Source organism: Cyprinodon tularosa, unplaced genomic scaffold, assembly GCF_016077235.1.
Source record: "Cyprinodon tularosa strain WSP-4 unplaced genomic scaffold, ASM1607723v1 ctg201, whole genome shotgun sequence".
NCBI classification, from domain to species: Eukaryota; Metazoa; Chordata; class Actinopteri; order Cyprinodontiformes; family Cyprinodontidae; genus Cyprinodon; species Cyprinodon tularosa.
The window spans coordinates 72,623-98,963 of NW_024038739.1; the positions used below are offsets into that span (position 1 = coordinate 72,623).

The 26,341-nt window shown below is 38.9% G+C and overlaps 2 protein-coding genes across 5 annotated transcripts; both read right to left on the reverse strand.

Moving 5' to 3' along the window:
• Window positions 1–917: 917 nt before the first annotated feature.
• On the reverse strand, window positions 918–14,742 carry dcaf15 (DDB1 and CUL4 associated factor 15). 2 transcript variants are annotated; one of them, XM_038284749.1, is made up of 14 exons: window positions 14,590–14,742; window positions 11,914–12,011; window positions 11,529–11,667; window positions 11,338–11,444; window positions 11,079–11,236; window positions 10,833–10,994; window positions 7,559–7,810; window positions 6,741–7,001; window positions 6,557–6,648; window positions 6,224–6,346; window positions 3,103–3,185; window positions 2,883–2,987; window positions 2,692–2,807; window positions 918–1,507 (listed from the first exon to the last, which is right to left on the reverse strand). In XM_038284749.1, the coding sequence occupies exons 1-14, from the start codon at window positions 14,683–14,685 to the stop codon at window positions 1,452–1,454; spliced, it is 1,848 nt and encodes a 615-aa protein (XP_038140677.1). In that variant the 5' UTR covers window positions 14,686–14,742; the 3' UTR covers window positions 918–1,451. The 2 variants fall into 2 exon arrangements, with proteins under 2 accessions (XP_038140677.1, XP_038140678.1); XM_038284750.1 differs by lacking the exons at window positions 918–1,507; window positions 2,692–2,807; window positions 2,883–2,987; window positions 3,103–3,185 and adding an exon at window positions 5,219–5,248 and having other exon boundaries at window positions 6,161–6,346.
• A 135-nt stretch (window positions 14,743–14,877) lies between these two features.
• LOC119783300 (KH-type splicing regulatory protein) lies at window positions 14,878–25,958 on the reverse strand. Of its 3 annotated transcripts, none has more exons than XM_038284746.1 (18): window positions 25,735–25,958; window positions 22,757–22,859; window positions 22,592–22,645; window positions 22,459–22,495; window positions 22,299–22,357; window positions 22,142–22,213; window positions 21,991–22,048; window positions 20,295–20,442; window positions 20,077–20,175; window positions 19,872–19,973; window positions 19,678–19,780; window positions 18,309–18,433; window positions 17,932–18,222; window positions 17,734–17,843; window positions 17,564–17,646; window positions 17,274–17,483; window positions 15,958–16,151; window positions 14,878–15,654 (listed from the first exon to the last, which is right to left on the reverse strand). In XM_038284746.1, exons 1-18 carry the CDS (start codon window positions 25,822–25,824, stop codon window positions 15,646–15,648), a joined length of 1,947 nt encoding a protein of 648 aa, XP_038140674.1. In that variant the 5' UTR covers window positions 25,825–25,958; the 3' UTR covers window positions 14,878–15,645. The 3 variants fall into 3 exon arrangements, with proteins under 3 accessions (XP_038140674.1, XP_038140673.1, XP_038140675.1); XM_038284745.1 differs by having other exon boundaries at window positions 22,133–22,213; XM_038284747.1 differs by lacking the exon at window positions 22,592–22,645 and having other exon boundaries at window positions 22,133–22,213.
• Window positions 25,959–26,341: the final 383 nt, after the last annotated feature.

Sequence of the window (26,341 nt, forward strand, 5' to 3'; positions counted from 1 at the left end):
TTTGTTTGAGAACATGTAAGTGGAGAGCACTGAATGCGAGTCAAAAGGATTATCGGGATCATTGGGCACATAGACTTCCTTACAAAGCAACACTGTAAAGCCACCGAAAGACATATCCCACCTGGAAATTTTGCATCTATCAGATTAAACATTTTCGGCAGTAATTTACTTGGAGAATTATTTTTTTAAAAGATACAACTTTTCCAAACTTGGACCCACATAAACAGGGTTTAGATAGATGTCCAAATGAAGAGCAAACTCTTCTTTGTGGGAATTTTTTTTGTCCATGAGTTCATACTATGCAGAAGTGAAATATAGGCAATATGTGGAGGAGTTTAGTAAGGCACGAACTGAATTATACAGACAACTCGTTAACATTTGCCCTCTCTACCTTTGAAATCCTCTCCAAACCCAGCCAGTTGTGAGGACATCTCTGGTCCACAGCACCATTCAGGTAAATGCAAGATATGTTCATCCCAAGAACAGATAGAGGAGAAGAGCATAATGCTGCCACCACCGAGCTTTACTATGGGTTAGATGGTCTTTCTTTGCAGCATTCTGAAACAGTGGCACGAAAAGCTTAACCTCTATTTTTACACAAGGTTTTGTTTCAATGTTGTTAGTTTATACAGATTGAGAACACAGCCAGTGTAGCTACAGTAATATTCCTGTCTTTGCTGCCACCCTGAGCAGTTCCTTCCATTTCTTTCTAATAATTGCAGAGAAATGTCTGTTAGCTAAATCCAAAGTATAATTTATGCAGTTGTGTGAATTTAGGGCTGAATGCTAAAAGTAAAATTGTTGTTTTAAAAAGAAAGTATCAAAGGTATGCAACTTTATACAAGTAGATATTATTCAAGCTCCATTTTGAAAGTGGAGCTTAAATCGGTCTATTTGTGAACACAAATAACTCCAAATAACATTAAATCCATACATTTTACTTCATAAAATATTCCATTTGGACAGTCTTTTCCCACATGAAAATGACCATCGTAAAAAAAACAAAAGAAAAAACAGAACGGAGGAGGCTCTCTTCTAAAATACTGTGGCCCAACAGATCAGTGGACTGAACCACTGCAAACCAAGAGGAAACCGTTCTTAAGCAGCTAAATGCATCAATTTACACAAAATCAACATTAACAAAGGTAGAGTCAGTTACGCATTAACAGTATACCTTGCTGTGTATAAAAAAAAACAAAAAAAACTCTTTGTTCAGTCCAGCTCTGGCGTTTGGTGCCTGTAATATTAAAGACTTACAAAAGAACTATGAATACATACACAGGCAAAACCATCTGCAGCAGAAATGCTTTTGTTTAGTTTTGATGACACTTTCAACTTAAAACCTCTCAAAAATAGAGCGCTGCTCTGAGCTGAGCTTGTTGCTGAAGACGAGGACATGTCTTCATGAAGTTTTTCCAAGTTAGACCTGCTTGTTCCTTTTAACTTTCCCTTCATAGCACAATCCAGGTACATCGGTCGCTGTCTGCCAACACTTGCAGAGATGAACCTGAGTGAGAAAAGTTAATAAAGAGTTTAGCTCATTTTGCACAAACAAACATTTTTCAGGTAAAATGTCTTTAGTTTATAACCAAAAGTTCTCATTTAATTTCCTGAGCTGTGAACTCTCAAAATAATAAATACATTTTTTTTTAAAATGCAGAAAAGTAGAGAAAATATACAGATAGATTGGGACATGAAATGGATTGACAGATGGAGGACTGAATAAATAAATGGAATAATAACCAAAGTGAGCAAACTTATGGATGACAACACATCCACATGCAGCTGTATTGTAAAACTAGCAGAAAAAGCTCATTGGTCCAATAGAGCAGTGGTTACCCCTAGTGGTCGGTGACGGCATTGTAAGGGGCACATACAAATATTTTATTTCTTAGTAAAATACAATAGGGCTGGGATCTGTTTTTGCTTTTGAAAAATTAAATAAGCTTTTATCAACCAAAAAGTAACTTTTTCTTATATGTTTGAATTCACCAAAACCAAGACTGGATGTAGAGAGCAGCCTGGGATCAGCCGTTTTTCATACTGAGCTATCCGAGGTCATCAAAGCAGTTCGGGTGTTTTGATGATAACTAAGTAAAACTAATTAAGTAAGTCTGAATACAATTTTTGTTCAGTATTTTGTTCCCAATTCCTCAAGTTTAAATGTTATAAGGGAGTTATATTATAAGGGAGATACTGAGAGGAGCTCCTGTTTTATAAATACAGGTTAATAATAGGATTTTATTTTGTATTTATTTTGATTACTTACCAACTTCCAGGCAACATACTTATGTTGCACTTTTATTGGAAATGGAAAGAATAAAAATGCCCAAGAATTCAATTCTCTAATGGTAAATGGTAAACAAGCTTTACTCAACAGAGTAAAGGGAAGTGGATACGACAAACGACAGTCTAATCAGGGCTTACAGATGCAGGAAACGACAGATGTTGAGGCTCATCACACAGCTAAGCAGAATCATCTGCTCATGCGCTCTTTGTTATCTGAAAACTGAGCCCGAACTGAACCGCGCGGAGCCCTACTTGTGAACTAGTACCAGTTTAGCGAGGTTCGGTTGTGTCTGGCACGGTGTGTCAGTTGTAACTGCTACTCTGCAGTTATCTCAGTTACCATGCTCGGACCGATCTCGGCACGTTTTCAAAAGGCTAGTATAAATGGGGATATAGACTCACCTTTGTGTAGAGCTTCGTTGGTCATGCGGTTAATGTAGCGGGAGCTGTTCTCAGGAACCAACCACTTCATCATTGTGTTCACACAGCACCTTCTGTAGGAGTTCCACACAGTTCCACTACCAAAGACAGAGGACGATCAGACAATGAACACAACAAACTCTCTGAGTTTCTGTGCGTCTGTATTTCCTCACCTGGTCTGACCCTTAACTTCAGTTAGGTCTCCAACACCCACAGTGCAACACACACCTGTGTCAAGGTTCCAGCTAACCTGCAGAAAAGAGTGGTATGTGTTTCGCCTGAAAAACAAGAGAGGCATAAAATGAGAGCAGACAGAGACACGGATGACTGAGCTAAAGATCTAAATCTGCCTATAAGTAATTAAATAAAGGTGATGAGGAGGGAGAAGAGTACCTGCAGTGATCCTCATCTGAGACAGAGAAGGCCAACAGCAGCAGACTAATGTTGATAATCACAGTATTGGTCTCTGGGCAAACCTGGTGAGCATCAAACACTCATTATAGACACATTTACTAATCAATGTACAATGGGAGGTAAATAACAGTGCTGACTGTTCTTTCTGCTCTACATCTAACACTTCTCTATAAATGAGAGCATTTATAAAATCACATTTACTAGAAGAAAGAATAATAAATAAAAAGGTATTAACTCGTTATATCAGTGGGGTGAGCACACACTAATATCAATTCTTTATTATTCCTTCTGATTCAGTTCCTGCATTCATGCCTTACAGAAGTTCACAAATCAATCGACACGAAGACACCAGTACTCAGTTCTGCACTATGGCACAGCCATGACTTTAATACCCCTTTCCCACTGGCCGAAAAACCCTAATAAACCTGGGAACAATGGGCTATAAGTAGCAGTGTGAACAGCTCACTGCTGCGTGTCTACACGGGTGTTAAAATCACCTCGACTCTGATCGGCATGCTCTGGGATCACCAGACCTGAGTTGACTTGCTAAATTATGTGAAACCATCAAACGCATTGTCCAGACATCAACACACCTTTCAAGTCGCGTCTGACCTAACAAGCCGAAACAACTGTTTACATTAGATAAACATGGTGCAGTGCTGGGGGGAGGAATTCGGAGGGACAAAAGAGTGAAACCACAAAGCACACTGACTAAGCCCTGGTTTCCTTACATGTTGGCCTCCATTGTTTACTTTCTCGATTTCTGTCACACTGGTGGCATCATTAATGCTAACGTAACGTGATGGCGTCACCAGTCACACAGCTGCGGGGGGACAGAGGCCATACAGCTTACAGCAGGAAGGGAGCCAAATGCCAATTGTTAGCCGGTCGACCCATGTTCGAAAAACACGTGTTAAAACGCTATTTTAAGTGGGAAAGAGGCTCAGGGAGTCACTAATCAGAATTTGGGGTATGCTGGGTTCATCCTCAGGTTAGCATCTGAAGGAAAGCTACCTCAGATAAATAAGCTGCAACTACCGTGCTTTGCTGTATGTTTATCATTTGTTTTTATTATTAAAAGCTCTCAGTCCCATAAAATTTGAATGAAACTTGAAGGTTTTCTTTAAAAGAAAAGGCAACCATACCCCCTGGTCCAGTCATTAGAAAATAATTCACTGTAAAGCTGAACTAGTCCATGTTTTAAATTCCCACTGGTTCTTTGGGGTTGATTTTGGCCTCTAAACAGCAGCTCAAGTGTTTTCTTAATGGATCTTGAGTAAATTTCAGTTTTTGATGATGGTGCATATATTCTTGTCATAACCAACCCAATCATCACAGTTATTTTCTAACAAACCAGAGTAGCTTTGTGCTGTTGGTTTGTGGTAAAAAAAAGAAGCAATAATCATTTTACCCAGAAATAAGTTTAACCAGAAACTAAGAAAAACACATTTATTAACTCAATCTCAAACATTTTACTGAGACAAGTGCTTCAGGCTTTGGTCATAAAACAGCTTCATAACAATGTTACAACCCTACCACAGCTTTAATTTATAAATTGATGTATGTTACAATAACAATTACTTATTTAGCAGTACTCAAAAGAAAATAATTGTCTTTACTGTAATCAGAGGCTTTCTTCTAAATATGCATTTTGCATGTGCTGATATTGTAACAAATGATAAATGATATATTTTAGTACCAAAATGTAAACTATGTGATGAAGCTCTTTGTAGTCTTCTGACTTATACCTTTTTGACAATATGATCATTTGGATTGTTTGTATCCTTTTAAAAATTATGACTTCAGATTAATGTAAAGAAGGAAGAAAACTCCAACCTTATTATTGGTTAATGAGATTTAATGGATCAGGTTGGAACTCTACTGGATTATGGAGAAGTTTAGAAATCATTTATCATGTTCTCATTTTCTTATATCATAATAGTTGATACTTTTACATTCCTAACAGGTTTTGCTGCTTTTATCTTCCCAGCTATTTGCCAGACGACTGGAAGTCAATGAACACAAATAAACTGGTGTTGAAGAGTAGCTTTAAACTAAAGCTAAATTATTCTTTTCTTCCCCTTAAGAAGGAGTGTGCTCTTTCAAAACTTTAACTTAACTTAAAGGAATAGTACACCCAAAACATGATTAGCCTTCATTTTCTACTCACCCCCATGCTGAACAAAACTCTGGAGTACTTTTTTGATATCTCAAATGCATCTGGAGATCTGGGAGGCTTCTTGCTGTCTGTTGACATTCAAATAATGGAGGTCTATGGCGCCCGAGACAGAAAGGTCCATAAAAGTCCACAAAAACGTGTCAATATTCCTCCATACTGCTCGTCCAATGTAATCCAAGTGTCCTGAGTGGGTAGCATCCAGAATTTACTCGAAACGAAGTAATTTAGAATGTTTTTAGAGCATAAACAGTAGTGTATAGGATTTCCTAATAGCGCCCCCATGCGCACTCACGATTCTACGGAAGCCGGCAGACCAAACCGGAAGAAAGTGCGCATTCAGCGTCTGCTCTGCCGATAATGCAAGCGTAGAAGAAGAAATGTGCTGTTTACCTGTGCAAAGAAAGAAACAACGAAAGAAAAATGTCTGAGGACTTCAGTGTTGAGGAAGAGCATGAGTTCTTTGCCGAGCTGAATGCGCTGGTTTGGTCTGCCGGCTTCCGTAGAATCGTGAGCGCGCATGGGGGCGCTATTAGGAAATCCTATACACTACTGTTTAGGCTCTAAAACGTTCTAAATGACTTCGTTTCGAGTAAATTCTGGATGCTACCCACTCAGGACACTTGGATTACATTGGACGAGCAGTATGGAGGAATATTGACACGTTTTTGTGGACTTTTATGGACCTTTCTGTCTCGGTCACCATAGACCTCCATTATTTGAATGTCAGCAGACAGCAAGAAGCCTCCCAGATCTCCAGATGCATTTGAGATATCAAAAAAGTACTCCAGAGTTTTGTTCAGCATGGGGGTGAGTAGAAAATGAAGGCTAATCATGTTTTGGGTGTACTATTCCTTTAAAAACTTGTTGGAACACTGAATATTTCTTAATAATGGTGCAAAGTGTTTGGGGGTCTGAATTTACCTCAAGAATCACGACATCGTAATCACTGAAGGAGCAGAACTGTGGAGCCCAGGCAGCATCGTTCTTGATCACTTCATTGATGAGATACTCGAAATCCAGAGTCAGCTGTTCTACACAAACACTCTGCCAAATAAACAACAGAGCAGCTGAAAACATCCATTGGTTATAAGAGACATTAAGCAAATGATTGTCACACAGAGATGCAGCTCTGCTGAGACTGTGGGGAAATGTTTAGGCTGATGGAAACATTTGGAACAGAGGACATAGAAGCCATGTCACAAAAAAGGATTTGACCAGATGGTTATAATGTTGACATAATGACATATAACAGACCTGTCCATTGTGTGGTCCGGTGACCAGCTGCAGGTTTCTTCCTTTCAGATCTGTAACAGTGAAAGGCAGCTGGACTTTATCATCCTCATAACCTGGAAAAATAAACCAGGACAAAGAACCAGTTAAAGAAGTGATGGTTGCATTGAAAACAGCACAAGTCCGAACAGGAATATTTAACCCTCACCTCCTGCACTTCCTGAATTTTGCTCTGCTGCCCCCTGCTGCTTTAAGCGGTAGTGAAGACGTGAGTAGTTGACATATCCGGGTTCGCTGGAGACAGCATCCTGGCATGAGGACGAGGTTGAAGTTGATGGAAGCGATGATGGAGGAGAGGCAGGACAAAACGCTAAATTAGGGCTTCCACGTGATGTGGATGCCTCCTGTGAACTAGTCCTTCTATTTTCAGCTTTCCTGTCCTTACAATCCTCCTCCACTCTTGAAGTTTCTACATAAAAAAAGTAAAACAAAATTGAGTACATGGGTATACATATATATTTAATACAATAAAGTTTAATAGCTGCCAAAAATAGCTTGCATTTGCATCGTAAATATCAGGTCTTTGTATATAATCTGAATCTATGTTGTTAAAGGTACTGTACAGTAGGGGGAGCTGTAGCTCAGGTAGGCAGTAAGCTGCGTGCAAAGAGTAAGAAAGTTTCTGTTACTTTCTAGTCAGTCAATTCTCAGAGCTTAATATCCCACAGAAAAGAGAACGAAAGAAGGCACTCTTTTTTTTTTGTTAGAGATTAGGACTCAGAGCACATTTGTCTGAATACAGCTTGATGAGGCTTGATAGCAGCAGATTTATGGACCTACAGCTAAACACCTTGCAGCCCTTGGACAGCGGAGCGAGGTACAGGTTTAGGGCTTTAATTGTTTATAAAGTTTGTACTTTATGTATTATTTTGTTTAATGTTCTGATTCAGATTAATGCCTTTTATCCTGGTTACCATTCTGCCTCTTTTTCATCATCATCAGCCATTCTCTCCTCCTGGAACTTACTGTCTTTGCTCGTTGTTGCTGCTGCTGCTGCTCCTCCCTGGGCTCGCCTGAAAATATCAGCAGCAAACTCCCGGGCTCTCATTGCTGCCTGTGAATGGCTAGGCGATGAGGGAACTGGAGAGGCCCTGCAAGCAAAATGCCTGCTTTCTGAAGATGTGACATCCAAGGATGCTGAGGAGGGTGATTGTACAGCTGGAGTTGACTGGACGGCTCCCTTTGTGTAAAGGATCTGTGATGACTGGCCTTGTTTTTCTAAAAAGAAAGAAGACAAAGATAAGCAAAAACAAAACGGCAAAACCTGTAAAGAAAGCAGTATTCAGAAACTTAAATCTTTTTACATTTCATTACATTATAACCTAACAGTGCAGTTTATCGGGATTTAAGGTTGGGTGATTAGACGAGTCCATCGACGATAGAATCAGCACTTAAACGATTGTTTTTCAAGAGCAAATTATTTATTTTTTTTGGACTTAAAGGGGAACACCGTTTTTTTTTTTACATTTTCCCCTTGATTTTACGTTATTACATCATGTTCTACTCACCCTTATTAGTTTTGTGTCATTTGGAGCTGTTCTGAAGATATTCGGTTTTGTAATCCAAGTAACGTCTTCCTATGGGCAACGACTTGAAGGCACAAACTAAACTGTTCATAATTTATTCTTTATGGTACGCCATCATTCATAACATGTAGGCGAATCACTGTCCCCCAGACATCCGCGGTTATATTTTTTATATATATACATTTTTTTCAAACAAAGTGGCGCGTGTAAGACGTCATCGGCGCGCACCACCTACCGTTCATTCATCCTGTCCGCTGAACTGCTGCTAGTTTAACTCACATGCCTGGAAGATGTCTAATGCTACTACCACAGATGATCTCGCTCTCGAAATGGAATTGGTACGCGGATGACGTCATACACACTCCGATGTTATATTTTTTATATTTATATTTTCTTAAAACAAAGTGGAGAGTGTATGACGTCATCCGCGTGCCGGACTGGAGTTGTGACAGGCAGCCCGGGCCACAGGCAGCTACGCTCTACCCGTTCTATTCATTCGGCTAGCTAATCTGAATCGTTCAATTCCATTTCGAAAGCAAGATCATCTGTGGTAGTAGCACTAGACATCTTCCAGGCATGTTAGTAAAACTAGCAGCAGTTCAGCGGACAGGATGAAGGAATGGTAGCCGGCGCGCAAGGGCCCAATGTAAAAAAAAAAAAAAAAAAAAAAAAAAAACGCGTTCCCCTTTAAGGGTTACGATGAAGGCCACAACAAAAAAGAACAAAATCCCCATTCCAGTTTTCAGTTTGTTCAATTTTGTGCATTTAGATCAGGGGTAACCAATTAAAAATCAGCGGGGTCCAAATAAAGAATATCAACAACTAGTAAAGGTCCAGAGACATTTTTAATTATAATCCGTTACTTTAAACAGAATTTAACACTGAAATAAAATGAGGTGTTTATGCATCAATGTTATACATTGACTTAAAAATAATAATAATAATAACACACTAACACATTTTATATATATACATTTTATATATATATACATACAATGTATATATATATATATATATATATATATATATATATATATATATATATATATATATATATATATATATAAAATAGAAACATTTTCCATTTTAAAATCTGCAATGTTTTTTTAAGTAGAAAACAACAATCGTTCAGTTTGGTATATAGACAATTTCCTGATTCACACATTATATAAAACACCTGAACTGATCGTTTAGTTTTTTTACTTGCTTTTTTTATGGCATGAGAGAAGTGGGCTTTAGGCTGCCCTGCATGGCTTTTAAACCTGGGTTTGAATGGCGACAAAGCCATTCTCAAGCACATATAAAGGTGCTTATTTTGAGTTTGGATCAATATTTATTTTTTATTATGTTCATGGTGGAGAATCCTACCTCACAGCAGTAGATTGAGACAAACATACTCAAAATGTGATCATCTTTGAGAATGCCATTTCACTTTTCTTTTTCACCAGTTCACCACAATTCTTCCAGCACTCCACACTTTCTCTTCTCATTGTCTTCTCCTTCTTTCCCATCGCCCGGCTTGCCAAAGGTTTGCCCGCTGTGTCTAAAAGTAGCTAGCAGCAGTAGCCCTGATTGACAAAGCTCATTGGCTAATTTGTATCATGTGCAGCCTGGTGCCGGATGCTACGAATGGCTTTACCATGTTAACACGAGAAGAGGTGCAAATTAAGTGAAACACTGTTGTCAGGCCAAATGCGGTAATTTATAAATTTTGGGGTCCGGATTAGCCAACATGTGGGACCAGAGACGGACACTCAAGCAATGCACATCAATAGGTCTTTAACATGTAATACCTTGGAGTAACAGTGCATTTAAAAACTACACTAAATGGATGCTAGGTGATGTACAGTGCGTTAACATCATATCCAGCACTAGGAAATGCCTGTAAATGGTTATCCTATGCAAAATAGGGCTTCTAAATCATTTTTATTAGGGATGGGCAATCAATTGTAATGACAATAGGACTGATTGATTTGGCCAAAAATTAAAATTGGGATTCTTTCAGCCAACATTGTGATTTGTTTTTTTCTTTGCACCAACCACCGACCTGTAGACGTTTCACTCAGTTTTATTGTTGTCATGCCTTTGATCCATTATCAAGTCCATTATTTATGCATGGCTCTGCTAGCTAGCTATAACATTCTCTTATTTCTGTCTGGTGGCAAACAGACTAAGCGTATCATTGCCCCCTAAACAACCGGAATGAGAAAGTTAGTGTCTTTCTCTTGTTAAATGTAATGTGAGCAAAATCGAGGGCACTGCTGCAATTTGAAAAATTCTGTTTTGTTAAATTGAGATTATATTGCAAATGCAATCAATGAGCAAGTCCTAATTTGCATGTAGAAGGTACAATTTGTTGTCCACAAAGTACAAACTGAGGTGGGCAAGAAAAGTTTGAGGTTTCAGCACCCACTACCTGGAACAAATTACATTCTGAACTTTCCATTCAAGCCACTCAACAAATCCTTGTTGAATCACTGCAATTAATTATGTATTTGTGTTAATGTTTTCTGTGAGAATTTCTGGTGTGTAAATGTTTTGAACTTGTAACTTGCAAAAAGTTAAATCTCAATGGGACAAACCTGGTTAAATAAAGGCTAAAATAAGCCCTGTCATCCTTTAAATCTTTGATTACTACTGATTAATACTGGCATTATATTTCAATAAATATAGTCTGTTAGCTTCTAATCACAATAAAACTGGTAAAGCATTACCTGAACAGAGTGAGAAGCCGCAGGCCACCAGAGAGTAGCTAGTGTTTAACAGGATGACCTGGTCCTTCTTCAGCTGGAATGCGGGCTGAAAGGTGGGGAATGGGTACACCACCTGGTATCTGCTGTTGAGCACATATCCATGTTCAAGACACTCACCACTTCCTATGGGAGACGAGGGGATTAACGTGACTGGGAGGAAGAGACAAGGAGTGCAGGAGCAAATGCTGCAAGTATTTGGAGGCTCACCTGTGCGCATGGTTGAGCCCATAGGAGCTGGACAGCAGTTTGAGCAAGGTTTGGACAGAGGCATGGAAGCTATTGTGATGTAGATATCCCTGTTGTTATCATCACTCATCATCAAATTCATCAACGAGTTCATCATCACAGAACTAGAACTGCGAGTACTGAGCAGGAAAAGGATCAGAAAAAAGACAATTATCTAAACATCATAACTCCCAGTACTGTGGATTATATTATTTTTTTATTCTTCAGTAGTACTTCTTACTTGAAACCAAAGATGACAATTTTAGAGTGGTCATTTGGCCATTCGCACACAGTGAGGTACAGATCGCTGTAAATGTCCTCTCCTGCAAAGAGCCGTACATGATGTACCTAAAGATAAAAAAGAAAATGTTGATAAAAAGGTTTACTGATTAAAAAACACTTCCAAAAACACTTTTCCTTATTCAAGCTTACCTGTTTTAGTCTACTGTGCAGGTTGAACTCCCACCAATAGAGGTGATAGGTGTGAAATAAGAAATCGTTGTCTTCTCCATAGTCAATGGTGTAAGAAAGAACATAGCGGCCGCATTTGGTGAAGCCAAGGAAGATGTGCCTAAAATCAAAAGATGAAGAACTGAATTAAAATTCGACTTATTTTGAACTGTGTAGTGCTAACGTGCAGCACAACAGCGATTATTTGAGAGTAGAGCCAAAACCCCAGATTGGATAGCTCAGGTTCAAACAGGCTTTGTGCTTCAATTCCTACACAGACAGCAGCTTTTGAGAAAAAGGTCTGATCTATAACTGATCAAAAACATAAGTCCTGGCAAGATTAAAAACAAAGTAATGAATCACAGACCCCGCCCTGAGAAACTCCTCGCTGACGATGCTCTTCAATGGGACACAAACCCGAGGAAGCAGCTTCCTGACAAGGCGCTGAGAAAACTGTCCAGACAGCTGCAGGACAGAAAGGAACAGTTGGAACAAAACAGTCACTCAGCAACTCTCTCCATCCTAAGAAACAAGACGATCATTTTACGTTGTTATAAATCTGTAAATATATAGGAAATGTACTGCATCAACAATAAACTTGGATTAATAACTAGACAGCTTGAACTCCTTTGGTAAAATGAGCCAAAAGAAGAAACGCTATTTTAAGGGATACAGACCCACAATTTAAAACATGCTAAAACGATGAATCCAGAAACAATACTGGGATGTTGAATTTGCTTATGCTAGTTTTTGTGGGTTAAAAAAAATTCCTCTAATTTTTTTTTTTTAAATATTACCGTTGCCTATTATTACTATTGATACTTCTGAAATGCAGCACCATTGCTGTGTCTATTTATGCCCCCAGATGCAGTTAGCCCCTTTCCTTAAGGCCTGTGCAGAGCAGCTCTGTGGCAGCAGATGGTTGCAGCGCCAAATAAAACCCAGCCAAAAGTCCTTAGTTAGTATAGAAGTGTTGCTCTAACATCTCACATCATGAAGGTCCTAGACAGACTTCAATTGGTTCAACTCAGTAGGCAAACAAGCAGCTATCTAGATTCCCTCCAGTTTTAGTCAGAAGCATAGGAGCACCACAGGGGGTGGTACTCTGACTTTTAATCTGGACAACAAACTTGACTGGGGATGTAATTTTGAAACTTTCTACAAGAAAGGACAGAGAAGACTGTAACTCCTAAAAAGGCTTAGCTACTTCAGTGTTCTTTTGTGGAAAGTATGAACCCTTCTGCCATCATCTTCTGTGGTAAGACCATCGGAGCAAATGATTTAAAAAAGTTCGACAAGCCAAGGCGGCCACCTCTCTTCTTGGAAATTTTCTGAAACGTCTAGTAATAATTTCATAAACAATATTTTTTTTCATAAAATGAGTGTAATGCACAACCCAGAGAATCTTCTTCACAAGACTGTTAAACATCAACAGATGTCTCCAGTCAAAGGCTTCTTCTGATACGGATCAAGACAGATGGCTTCAGACTATCCTTCCTGGCTACAGCTATCAACATCTACAACAAATCCTTGGGAGAAGAAGAAACACCTTTCAGCTATGAAAACATTACCCTTTGGGGTGAAAAAAAAAATATCTTTGAATTAATAGACTAAGAAATTTAAAAATTATTCTACATTGGTGTCAAGGTAAACATAGTCCCAAAACCCCGACTACCATGCACATTATATCAGCTGTACTGCTGCCATCAACACCCTTTTTTTATAGATGTTGGAGATCGGGCCTGTTTTTCCAGCGTATTCCTGTTTCTCTGACTGTGACTGGCTGGATGTGCTCTATTCATCCTCTGACATGGGAGCTGGCTTGGAGCTTGTCTGCCTGGCTGTGTGTTTCCTGGACGGGGCTGCCTTTTACATTTCCTTTTTGTATCTCTGCTTCTGTCTCCTTGAACCCCAGTCGGCCTCGGCAGATGGCCGCTCACACTGAGCCTGGTTCTGTTGGAGGTTTCTTCCTGTTAAAAGGGAGTTTTTCCTCTCCACCGTCGCTACAAGCATGCTTAGTGTGAGGGATTGCATCCAAGTCAATGACTCGATGCAATCAACTGGTTTTCCTTAGATAGAAAACTTTGAATCAATTTGACTGTATGATCTGATGAACTGTAAAGTGCCTTGAGAAGACATGTGCTGTGATTCGGTGCTATAGAAATAAACTGAATTGAATTAATAACTGTATTAAGGTATTCACTGCATTAGGTCCCCAGTTACCCTCTAAAACAATATCCCACAGAATATGTGTAGTATAAAGAAAGGCAGAAAAGCCGAAGGCCACTATTAAAGCAAATTGATCCTTCCTAAAACTTTAGTAGAGCCAAAGGTTGACGTCTTTAACACACTGATTTTATGTACACATATAAGCATACTTTTCAGAAGGCTGACATATCAGCATTAAAAATCCATTTTATTGTTCTTATGCAATCTTTTTATCTTTTTTATAGTTATAAAGTATCTAACCCATAACTACATAAACTCTAAAATATAACATTAAACCATTAATCTACATAACCAATTATTTTTCAACTGATTCAAAGTAGATCAGAGTCAGATTAATCAAAACTTCGAACCAAGCACAACATAGAAAGGCTGATACACAGGTCTGTTAGTGCAGGTAAAGCAGGTAATCAATTGCCAGGTCAAGTTTTTACGTGTGCAAACATTTAACCGTTAAAGACGTTTTTACGTTAAAACGTAATCAGATTATTACTCGCATAAAAGTAGAGTTCGTCTCTTGCTTTTACTGTCCAGTTGTCTTCGATTAATCCAGTTTTAGTTCTTCAATTTTATTACCAAGTCAAATCGGAAAGCAGCTTTACAGCAACGTGATAAAACAATTAAAATCAGCTCATTGTTTATAGCATTAGCTTGATTAGCCACCTGCCACTAGTGATTTCTTGTTAGCTGCCAAGCTAGTTAGCAGATAGCTAATAGCTTCATCGGTCCTTCAGAGGGTGGAAGCCTCAACTAAAAAGTCTGCGGTTTTTGACTATGTTTCTATGTTAGTGTCAAGGTGATATATATATATACTCGCCTTTCCACGCATTAGAACCTTTACGACATTGTCCTTGTGTTTCCTTTGCGATTTCAGTTTGTTGTCGTCCTTTTCAGATTTCGAGCTGGGCGCCATATCCGACTGAGCTGTTGTTCCCAGTAAAAACAGGGAGCATCCTGATTGGTTCTCGTGCAACAGTGCTTCAGTTTTATTGGCTAATCGACACATCCGTCAAAGTCATCATAGGGCTGGGCTAAACCATGTCCCGCCTCCATGAGAAACAATATGGAACCACTCTTTGTGAATTTAGCCAGACAAACACTGTGATATAATATGAACGTTTTATTGAGGTCTTTAAAAACAAACTGTAAAAATAACTTTTAAAAAAAGGACATACACAAGCAAAACCTATCGGAAGATAATGTTTCAAAAATAAACCTGCAAATTAAACTGAGGGTAGTCAAGCACACAAATATACATGCACACACAACCAGCCTACAGTTTGTAGGACAATTAGTGACCAATAGCTGCAAACCTGCATTCAGTAGCATTACAGATATTACAGACATTCAATACCCTCTTGGGAAAAAAAAGAAAATCATTATAGGATGATTTACACCCACAAACACTGGGAATGTTAAAAAATAATACATAGAACAACACAAAGTAGCAATTATCTTTTATACAAAGATAATTTAGGAATATATTCAAAATACTGCTAGACAGTTATTCATACCCTCTGAAAACTGAAGGGAAATACTAAATGTGAATCATTATCGAGATGCTGTTGTGGTAGCTTCCAAGCAGAATTGCTCATTTCACATTTTCATTCAGAAAAACAAAATGAAATTAAAATATTAAATTGAATTACAAGGTGATGCAGGCTCAGGTAAAGGGGAAACCAAACAGGTAAGGTATTTAGTGCTTTGTCCAATTTGTGGGCACAAAGTGTTACCTTTTTTAAATCCATTAAGAAAATGTAAATAGATAGTGTAATGAAGGACAAGCAAACCCTGGCCTCGTTTCTTAAAGCCAAATGAGGGAAAAGTAAACATCCTGAGATCCAACACATCCGTCGACAGATCAACCGTTGGTTCACTGAGGCTGAAAGAGACAACAAACATGATGCAATTAATTTTAATCCCTGTGATCTCAATATGCCTAAAGTACCTCGTTAATGCTTTACAAGATTTAGGCAGCAACAACCCCTAAAAAAAGGGCTAAGTGCATAACATTTGTTTAATAAATAAAGTCAGAAAAGTATATACATTTTCAGATAAAAACAAAGTAGACATTGATTTTCCTATCCAACTTCTCAGAGCAATTCCATAAAACTTTTCCAACTTGAGATGAGAAATTCTGATTTCCAAATAAAGTAACTTTAGGGCTGATTACGAAGATGTTTACCTGCTGTCCCGGCTGTGGACCACCAGCCTGTCCTGCTTGTCCATAATAGGCAGCCTGCTGTCTATAATACTCGGCCCATGCTGCACTGTAGTCCTGTTGGCCACTAGCTTCAGCCCCACCTGGTGCTGCAGCTGCCACTGTAGTGGCGGGCACTGCTGCGCCTGAAGCGCCTGCTGCACCTCCAGCTTGCTGAGCTGGAAAAAGGCAAATAACCATTAGGTCACATGATACAATCCGAACATTACAATAATTAATGCATAATTAATAACAGTTAATTTTTATTTAATCTTTTCCAAAGGCTTTGCATTCAGTTTTAGGAGTGTTTATCATTATTGTGTGATTTTTCTTATCATCTTTTACATGTTTAAAATAAACTCCTTACCTAACTAAATAATGGTTCCAAAGTATTTATCTGTGACAAAAACTAGAGATGCAGCAACAACTTTAAGACTTATCCAGGTAGATCTCACAACCAAGATTGCTTTTGTTTTTTAACAACAAAAAGGAAAAAATATTCAGCAAAAATACTTATAAATCTAACATTGACCCAATAAATAAGCTTAAAAAAAAGAGTAATAAACAATGTTGATATTATGAATCAACAAATGAAATATTGATAGATTCATTCACCTAATGGCTATTGTACATCTATAAATACTGGAAGTGCTTTTTTGAGTAAGGAACAATAGTCATCCTCTCTGTACAGAATTTATTGCATTTTTGGTAAGAGAAATGTAATATAATCTAAAGGGATTGTCTATATTTTAAACATGGAAAGTCAGAATTAATATATATATATATAATAAAAAAAGGTGTTTCACTTTTGGGGGTTAAGTTGTGTAAAGGCCTTAATGATGAATTGATGTACTTTATCACTTTGATGTATACTACTATGTACTTTATGCACTTTGTCAGTTTAAATAAATTTTAAAATGTAAAATAAACACATATGTTGCCAACTATAAGATAATTGTTGTGATATTTACTACTTTTTTTGATAATGGTATTTTTAATGGTTGTTAAGGTAAAGGGGATAACCAGGTGCTTCAGCCTATTCCTTTTTTCAGATGTTCAAACTTTACAAACTAATTGTTCATAACTACAGGATGTAAGCATCTATCTGAAATTGTTCCTTCATTCATTCATTCATTGAAAAGCAATTTAATATGAAAGAAAATTAATCTCTGTTGGGATATCTTATAAGAAAATGTGTGGATCTCTTTCCTCCAAGAACAAGTAGTTAATTTCTAACCAGATATATTTCCAAGCAGTACAGTGAAGTACAGTCAGAGCTGGCGTCATCAGTTCTAACTTACTCATGCCCATCTTCTTATAATATTCCTCCCAAGCTTTTGTATAGTCAGGCTGCCCCCCACAGGTCTGTGCTGCTTGGCTTTGGTCCCCTGTGGCTGCTCCTGCAGGGGCACCAGGTGCCTGGGCTGCAATGGCCCCTGGCTGCTGCTGCTGCCCATAATACTGAGCGTAATATGCTGCCCACGCTGCATTTGGGTCTGAAGCAGCCTTGCCTAAGAGAAAAAGAAAAAGTAAATAATTGACAATCCAAAACCAAAGAAAAAGAGAATGAGGATAAATACAAGACTCTTACTGGGGTCATTAGAATTTGGAGCCTGCCACTGCTGGTAAGGATTTCCCCAACCTTGCGAACAATACTGACCACCAGGAGCTCCGCTACACGATTTGGACAGGAGGAAAACTTTAAACCCACATGTCAGTTTAAATGTAAATAAATGAGCAACTTCAATATGTTGCACTTACTGTGGAGCTCCACCAGGAGGTCCGGCATTATAAGGACTTTGATTATATTGACCCATTGGCCCACCAGGACCCCCGGGACCAGGACCGCCACCTACTGGACACAGTGGACCCTGGCAAACCCAGATAAACAAAGAAAAAGTTAAAATATGCATTGAGAAGTTGGTTGGTTTTCTGGCAGCTAGCCTTTTTTAAATCTACCTCAATCTTTTCTTCAATCAGCTGTTTTGCGTGGTCAATCTGCTGTGGCGAGCCTCGGATTATAAACAGCTTGTAGTTTGGGTCGCCGTTTGGCGGCATTTGACGACAAATCTCAACGAACGCCCCAGTTTGTTGGTTGATGGACTTGATGTTCTCTCCTCCTCTCCCAATGACGAGCCCACATTTGTGAGCAGGAATAGAGAAGGTCACCTCTCCTCCTGGAGGACCCCAGTTGCCCTGGCCTCCACCACGACCTCTGCCTCCAGGTGGCATACCAGAGCCTGGAGGGCCCTGTAGAAGAAAAGCCACATCCCAGTTAGCATGACGACTTTTGCACCGTCCCTCTTTGATGCAGAAACACTTCTCCTTCTACTTACCCCCTGCCCACCTTCCTCTCTGGCACGAATGCTCTGCAGAAGGTCTGTAATGATGGAAGCAGCGTGCTGACACTGATCCGGGGGGCCCATGATGTGGGCGATCTTTTCAGGTGCTGTACCATCATCTGTAATTTACAAAAAAAAAACAAAACAAAAAAAACACTACAGTGTAAATGACTTTTCTGCACATAAGGTCTGATTCAGTTCAAACGTTTGGTTTACAGATGGAACATTTCATCAACAGAACTGAACCTGTCAAATGTTTCAATGCATTGGGAGTTGTATTTTACACCAGGTCTTTTCTCCCACACTATTTAAATTTTATCACTGCTGCACTTTATGGAATGGAAATGTTCATTTACCGTCTGAAAAGCTGTACTTAACAAAATGTTGTTTTTGTATACACTAGGGATGGAACGGTTTATGAAAACCGTCCGAACCGTTCGGTTCGACTGTCTCGGTTCGGTTCGCGTGTGTTGCGTTCGGTTCATGCGCTGCTCCATTTTCTCATAGGCGAAGCGTTTACACTCCAGAGCAGAAGGTGGCGGTACTGCGACCAAAGCCAACCACCAGTAGTAAACAAGAAGAAGTAGAAGAAGCGAAGCAGCTTAGCCGGGTGTAGCAGAAAAAAAATCAGTTGTTGTGGGGAATTGTGTGGGTATGGCGAGTGGGAAAGAACAGGAGTTGGAAGACGCGCCAGCAGCACTTTATAGATCTGCTGTATGGGAGCGCTTTGCATTTAGAGTGAGCTACGATGACGGCGGAAAGAAAGTTGTAGATAAAAGTGCAACAGTGTGCAAGCATTGTGCGACATGTTTTGTTTATGCTAACAGCAACATGACCAACATGTCATGCTAACCCCAAAATCCCACATACTCCATCAGCGCCCCGCTGCGCACCAGACCGCCTGCGCAAAGCAAACCATATAGCCCCCACTGTGGCTCCTGTCCGCCCCGCTCTGAGTTCCTTGGGGATCGTAGAGGGCATGCGCGAGATGATTAAATTCAAAGCAGCAAAACATGCGGAAATGATCCATGGTTTCCGAGAATTATTAAAAATAATTGCAATTCATAAATTTTTGGGGATTTTTTCATTGATTTCATAAAAATTTTAATTTTTTTTATTTATTTTTTTTTTTTTTTGGTGTAACAATAAACATATACCGAACCGAAAACCGTGACTACGAAACCGTGAACCAAACCGTGGATTTTGTGAACCGTTCCACCCCTAGTATACACAGAATGTATACAATATGACAATAAAAATGGTCTAATTCTAACATGACGGACATGTCAAAGGAATCTACTGAGCCAGTCATCATCATCTTTGATCCCAGCATTGTAATATTTATCCTGGGTTTCCTTTTTACCTGGTTTAAACTGTATCTTCACTCCAGCATCACTCTGGATCTTCTTTATCATCTCCCCACTGCGACCAATCACAACTCCCACAGACTGTCGAGGAACGGCGATCTGTAGGATTAGAAGGCAAAGATCTCAAGTCATATATCACGTCTGAAGTATCAAAGAAAAGGTTTTTAGCTTTTAAATTGGAAATAATTACATCAATGCCACCCCCTCCCATCCTGGATCCGAATTCGTTCCTGTCACCAAAACCAGAATGATCCCTTTCTCGTAGAATCTCGTTAACCATCTCCTTTGCTTGCTGCAAACGGAACACACAGAGACACACGACAGAGGTGGTAAGAAATGAAAGGGGACCAGGGACATGTACCCATTAATCCAATGCTACGGGGTCCAAGCAGTACCTGCACTTTGTAAGGGTCTCCAATGATGCGTAAGGGTTTGTCTATGTTGGGAGGCTGTGATCCGTCTTGGACAAGAATCATTTTAACTCCAGCTCGCTCCTAGAAAATTGACCAGAGGAAAACATAAAAGATAAAACAGCAGATTAAATATAACTCTTATTAATGCTGGACACATTAACAAGCAGGTAGCCCTGTGAATATTGAGCACAGAGACCCACCTGGAGCTGTTTGATTGTCTCTCCTCCTTTCCCAATGATTAGGCCAGCCTTCCCTGCCGGGATGATAATCTCTTGCATAGAGCCGGACTGACCATTGCTTGTCTCGTGACCTCTGGACACTATGTCATCTATTAGAGCTTTGGCCCTCCTGGAAGAAAATTTGAGACAAAAAGCTGAAAAGGCTTAAGTGGCGTTTAAGAAATTGTTGATGTTTCCTCATCAAATAATAGATTATTATTCTAACCCCAAGAATGCATAGAAAATGTAAAACGTGATCTGCCCCAGACCCAAGATAAGAAACTGGAAGACTCTTGGAGTCACCATGAATTTTTTTAAAACTGATTTAGCTAATTAGTGTCTTTCTAATAACCAAAGCTCAGCTTTAAATGGTAGAAATCAACTACGAGTCCACTCAAACAAGAAAAGATAAAATGACGGGAGAATTTCACAAAGCACAATTACACTGCTTAGGTCTTCAGTCCTCCACAATGATTTTAGATGCATCTTGAAGATGTTTTAACTTCTCATATAGAGGCATTTACATTGAACAGTTCATGAGTTTAAAGCTCCTGTCACACCTTGCCGATTTAGCCAGCGTATGCCTGACGTCCAAGAAATCAGCTAAAGCGCTGGCATATGCTGAACTTTCTATGTATTTTTTTCTATTTTGGGCAAATAGATAACGCATTCTTAACGAGTCCAGAGAGCAATAAACAACTCCCTAAATTATGCATAACGCATAGCAGCTTAATGCCCATGAAATGTTACAATTCAGTGTCCTGAGGGGGGCAGCAATGCGCCTGGAGGCACCCGGCCTGCATAAAAACATTTATTTGATCGCGGTATTAACCTAGCTGCTGTTTACTGTTTGCAATAAAAGAATAAAGAAAAAGAAAAAAGGTTTGCAGTCACAGCAGATTCAGCGTCATGTGTGCTAGGAAGTTTGTTGGTCATGGGCGTGAACGCAGGGAGGATCCATCACACCCACCCCAAAATGTGGATAAAGTCTGGAGAAGAACCGACGGTTTCCTCCTGTGAACCCCCTTTCATACCAAAAAGTTGCCAATACGCCATTATACAGTAGCTGTACGTTAGAGACATGTTCAGCGGTCGCCTGGAACATGTCAGATACGTTGATATGCATTGGAGATAAGTTACGTAAAAGTTATTCACAAGTTAATCACAGGTTTTGGATAAGCTAGATACCACGACTTATGAGTAACTTACACTTAATGTATTTCAACAATCAGATAACTTGCCTTTAACTTATCCCCCATGTATGAGCATAGGCTGGCATCTGTCAAGAAATTTCCAACGTACTCGCCGTATGTTTTAAGCGTACTTCAGCGTGCTGATAACTTATAAAAAACTGACCCATAACTTATCCAATGCCAGCATTTTTGCCAGATTTTTCGCACGTCAGGCATATGCTGGCTAAATCGTCAAGGTGTGACAGGGGCTTAAGGTTCCAGACTAAAATGAAACAGATATTAAAACGTCTTATAGATTTAGGGTCCTTGTTCTTCTTCAGTCTTAATGGGAGTATTTTTGCAACCAACGACTCAAAGGAAGAGATAGATGAGTTAGTAGACATTTTAATCAAAGCTGTGGAGAAACAAAGAAGGTTCTAATGGAATCCATTTTATATTGCAGTTTCCCATCCTGGATTATTATTTATACATATATATAAACTTACTGAATAGCCTCTGGTGATCCAGTCAGAGAAATACCCCTTTCTGGCAGACCAACGCTATCTGTAAATTAATGCGAGACAATATATCAGTATATCACATTTAGAACCTTTTATAGTGGTGTGGTGTAAACTATAAACGACTCACGTATCTCACCATGTGCAATTTGGACCTTGCACCCAGAGTCATGCTGTATTTTGTTGATCTGTTCCCCTCCCCGTCCAATGACTGTTTGGAAGCCCCGAAAAGACTTTTTTAATTGAATTTGAAAAGATGCAACAGAAAAGTGAGTGAAGTATGTGCCTGTACTCACTGAGGCCAACCATGCTATCAGGCACCTTGTACTCCTCTGTCATAGTAGAGGGCCTGACACTGGAGATACAGGACATGAAAACAATGACTTTAAGATGTCCTCAATCTCTAGAGGAAAGATAGAACTGTTGAGAGTTGAAGACAAAGAAAAAAAGGCCTACCTTTGCTGTGACAGGGCAGCTAACTGAGCTCCAATTGCTGGAAGAGAAGGAGGAAAAAAAGTGACTACAGGAAATTAGGAAAGCGAGAAAAGCAAAAACTTTTTTAGAAATCCAGTGAGTGTCTTTAACGTACACATTGCTGAATCTCTTTCACTCTGTGATGCTACTTTTTTGGCATCGGGCTCATCTAAAAAAACAAATATAAAAAAAAAATAAAAACAAAAAAAAAAAAAAAAAGGTGAGTGTATTCCTAACCGGCCAAAGCAAACCAACGCTTTCTTTGTTTTTGATTTCTTACCTCCTTCTTCCAGGGATCGTTTCTGTGCAGTGAAGGGATAATTTTCAGCTCCTCCGTTATTCGTCACTGTGGGCCCAGCCTCTCCGCCGATCTTAGCTGCAATCTAGAGAGCAGAGGGTTTTGGTTTACAGAGATATCAGTAAAATGTACTTTTCAAAGAAAAGGACCAGAAAAATTCAAGCAAAAACTGGTTGTAAAATCAGAAGGAATTGTTGATATGTAGGACTAGACATGGCCTGTTCCTGGTAACAAGCATCTAAACAGCTGAAAGCCACCCATCATACTGTACCTACTGCTGGAAGTGCTTTTATTGAGATGTCCAATAAGTTCCCTGTGAGCATGATGCCGTTTTTGGTCATAAGTAAAGATTTTTTTTTGTGCCAAACAACATTTTGGTGCTATGAAGGTCCCTGCTTTGTTTAAAAAAAGATTCTATAAGGTTTTAAGAGATGGTAGCAAGCCTTGGCTGTTTTCACAGGAAGAAATTGCCTCCGTCCTTAACTCTACTTCTAGATAAAGATTGAAAGACCTACAAAAACAAAGTGCAATAATTAATAGCCACTGCTCGTTCAGTGTTACTTTCTGCCGCTCGAGGCTGAACTTAACCTGCTTTTATATTAACTTACAGAAAGCCCTCCTGTGTTCAGCAGTTTGTAACTATAGCCAATAATATAGCAATGAAAGTCCATCTCACATGTTGCAAACTCAGAATTAAGTAGGGGAATTAAAGGAGAAGTTCGGTTTTTTACACTTTAAGCCCATTTTCTGTAGTGTCCAGGATGAAATCGAATGATCGACACCAAAAGTTTGACAATTGCTCCTGTCTCTGCTTTTTGGCTCATTTAGAATCAACCCCTGGCTGCTTTAGAATGGCTTTCATAGAGCATGTCCGATAATGTCCTTAAAACAACCTTAAACATTCTTTTTTTAAAATATGCTACTCACCGTGTCGTCAGCGCTGTTCAATGACGTTCCAAAAAAAGTTTCGTGAAGAAAAAACGTTCCTGTAGTGTTTTATTTAGCATTTTGTAAATCCCATTGAGTTCTGTAGGAATAGTCAATATTCCCCTGCCACCGGAAACGGAAATGGAGCCTTTTTACACAGTTGTAGTCTTATCGCTTCACTCTGTGTACTCCGACGTCGAGAATCAAGAATCCACCTTTCGTATTCCATTTTCAGAGTTTTTTAAAGTGTTTAACAGAGACGTTAGCACCTCGACGTCGGAGTACACAGAGTGAAGCGATAAGACTACAACTGTGTAAACAGGCCCCATTTCCGTTTCCGGTGGCAGGGGAATATTGACTATTCCTACAGAACTCAATGGGATTTACAAAATGCTAAATAAAACACTACAGGAACGTTTTTTCTTTACGGAACTTTTTTTGAAACGTCATTGAACAGCGCTGACGACCCGGTGAGTAGCATATTTTAAAAAAAGAACGTTTAAAGTTGTTTTAAGGACATTATCGGACATGCTCTATGCAAGCCATTCTAAAGCAGCCAGGGGGTGATTCTAAATGAGCCAAAAAGCAGAGACAGGAGCAATTGTCAAACTTTTGGTGTCGATCATTCGATTTCATCCTGGACACTACAGAAAATGGGCTTAAAGTGTAAAAAACCGAACTTCTCCTTTAAAATTGTACCTAAAAGTATCCTTTTATTTATTTATTATATTTATATATATGTTTGTTATTGCCAAATTTTTTTGTATTAATTACCGTTTTCAAGGCTGCACTTTTAAAAAATTTAATTGTCTAGAGCTGTTTTAAACAAAATTTCTTTTGACAAAATAAATCTAAGTTTAAAAAAACATTTTTCAGAAAAACAGTTTGGACAGAAATATACATATTTGTTATGAAACCAGGGCAATATGTCCTCCTAGTTGATGATTGAAGAAGAAACCGTGATCTGTTATGGAAATCAGCAAACGCACAAAACTAAACTATCAGCCTTTTGGTATGTTGATCTAATCCAAGTGTTTTTCACCCTTCATTTTACAAGTTGGTGCTATAATTAGCCAGATGGAAGGAGGTTGACAGCAGCAGATACTGAAATGACATTGTCAGAAAGAAAATGCTGAAGATCCCAGAATGATAGAAGCACAGAATAAATAAACAGGGATGGAATCTGAGCTGAGAATTATAAACACAAGAAAAATTATTGAAATTATTTTCAATGTCACCATAATGAAACAGGGTTACATTCAGGATTAAGGACTATAGAAATTATTCCTCATGGCCTCAACCTTTTATTACTACTATTTATAAACACGTCAAACAATCTCTCCAGAGTGATTAGTAGGATCTACAAAGTATAATTGGGAAAAGAACAATGATGACATCTTTAAACCAATGATGACATTTTAAATTTATTTGCTTCACAAACATAAGAAACAGCTAAAATAAAGTATTTTAACTCTCATGGTCCAGGTTTTTTTTCTGCAACATTCCCATGATATACGAGAAGATAGTTTGGAAGTCTCCAACCTGTTCCTTCTGTCTTAGATTGTTTTCTCAGAATTTAAATAAAAGTGTCTGATGCGACACGTTTTCGACATGTGTCCATTCAAAGCCTTAAAATGTTTCAGGACAAATCATCCCAAAATTATAATGTTTTGTTAAATACACCCATCTATACATGATCTGTTCTTTTTATTACATATCAGGCTAAAATACAGCATCCGATTGTTAAATGTTTCTTTTTTTAGATCAGGCATTACGTGGAATGCTAAGAGATGTTCACGATGGCTTTATACAGTAATTTAGTTAACTTACCTTAGATTTAAACAAAGTATTGAATAAGATAGTTAAGACCACCATATATGTATAAACTACGGGCTAACTGTATGTTAATGTCTATATTTTTGTAAACTATTAATTAAAAGGGAATAGAGGAAAGACTATCAATGAATGGCAACGAGAAGCTAACGTCAGCTAGGCTAACTGCTAGCTAGTTTCCTCCGCTTCTTATGACTGACCTGTCTGGCTCGTTGTACGGCGTCTGCAAAGGCGTCTTTTTTCACCCCACCGCCAACACCGTTAGAAGACACTCCACCGTAATCCGACATGCTGCTCTGAAGGAACAAACAGCGACAGAACCGGTGAGGCTTTGTCCCGGGTCAAAACTGCGCAGAAGCGGGAAGGTTACCAACGGCGGACGGGGGGCAGGAACCGTAGAGCAGTACGCCGGTAACAGAAAAAAGAAAAAAAAAAGAAAAAAATTCTTTCGACAGATCAACCAATAGCAGCGCTTCCTGTCGCAGACAGTTTTCTTCGGATGTCTTTTAGTTGGTTCAAATTACTGATCCTGTTCCGAACAGTGCCACTTTGTGGCGGAGAATAGGAATTAAATGAAAACAGAAATCAAAAACAACTAAAAAAAAAACAAACATGTAAACTGTGTAAATATTATATAAATCGACAAGAAAATATACAATTAATTTCAAATGTTAGCTTTGGGGCCAAATGTTAAATACATTTCTAATATTTTACAAACTTTACAAAAATTATTTTTGCAATTCCGTCTTTCAATAAAGCTTAAATTATACTGCACCATTTCCCAACACCATCATGTGATGGCTCCTG

Bases quoted from the DNA above. Each gene is read 5' to 3' on its own strand.
- dcaf15 (XM_038284749.1), bottom strand. From the start codon at position 14,685: ATGGCGCCCAGCTCGAAATCTGAAAAGGACGACAACAAACTGAAATCG. The intron at 11,668-11,913 runs GTCTGTGATTCA...TTTTGATTTTAG, and splicing joins GAGGAGTTTCTCAGGGCGGG to GCACATCTTCCTTGGCTTCA. The intron at 6,649-6,740 runs GTGAGGGTTAAA...TTATTTTTCCAG, and splicing joins AAATTCAGGAAGTGCAGGAG to GTTATGAGGATGATAAAGTC.
- LOC119783300 (XM_038284745.1), bottom strand. From the start codon at position 25,824: ATGTCGGATTACGGTGGAGTGTCTTCTAACGGTGTTGGCGGTGGGGTG. The intron at 22,646-22,756 runs GTAAGAAATCAA...TTGTTTTTTTAG, and splicing joins ACGATCCCTGGAAGAAGGAG to ATGAGCCCGATGCCAAAAAA. The intron at 22,496-22,591 runs GTACGTTAAAGA...CTTCTCTTCCAG, and splicing joins TGAAAGAGATTCAGCAATGT to CAATTGGAGCTCAGTTAGCT.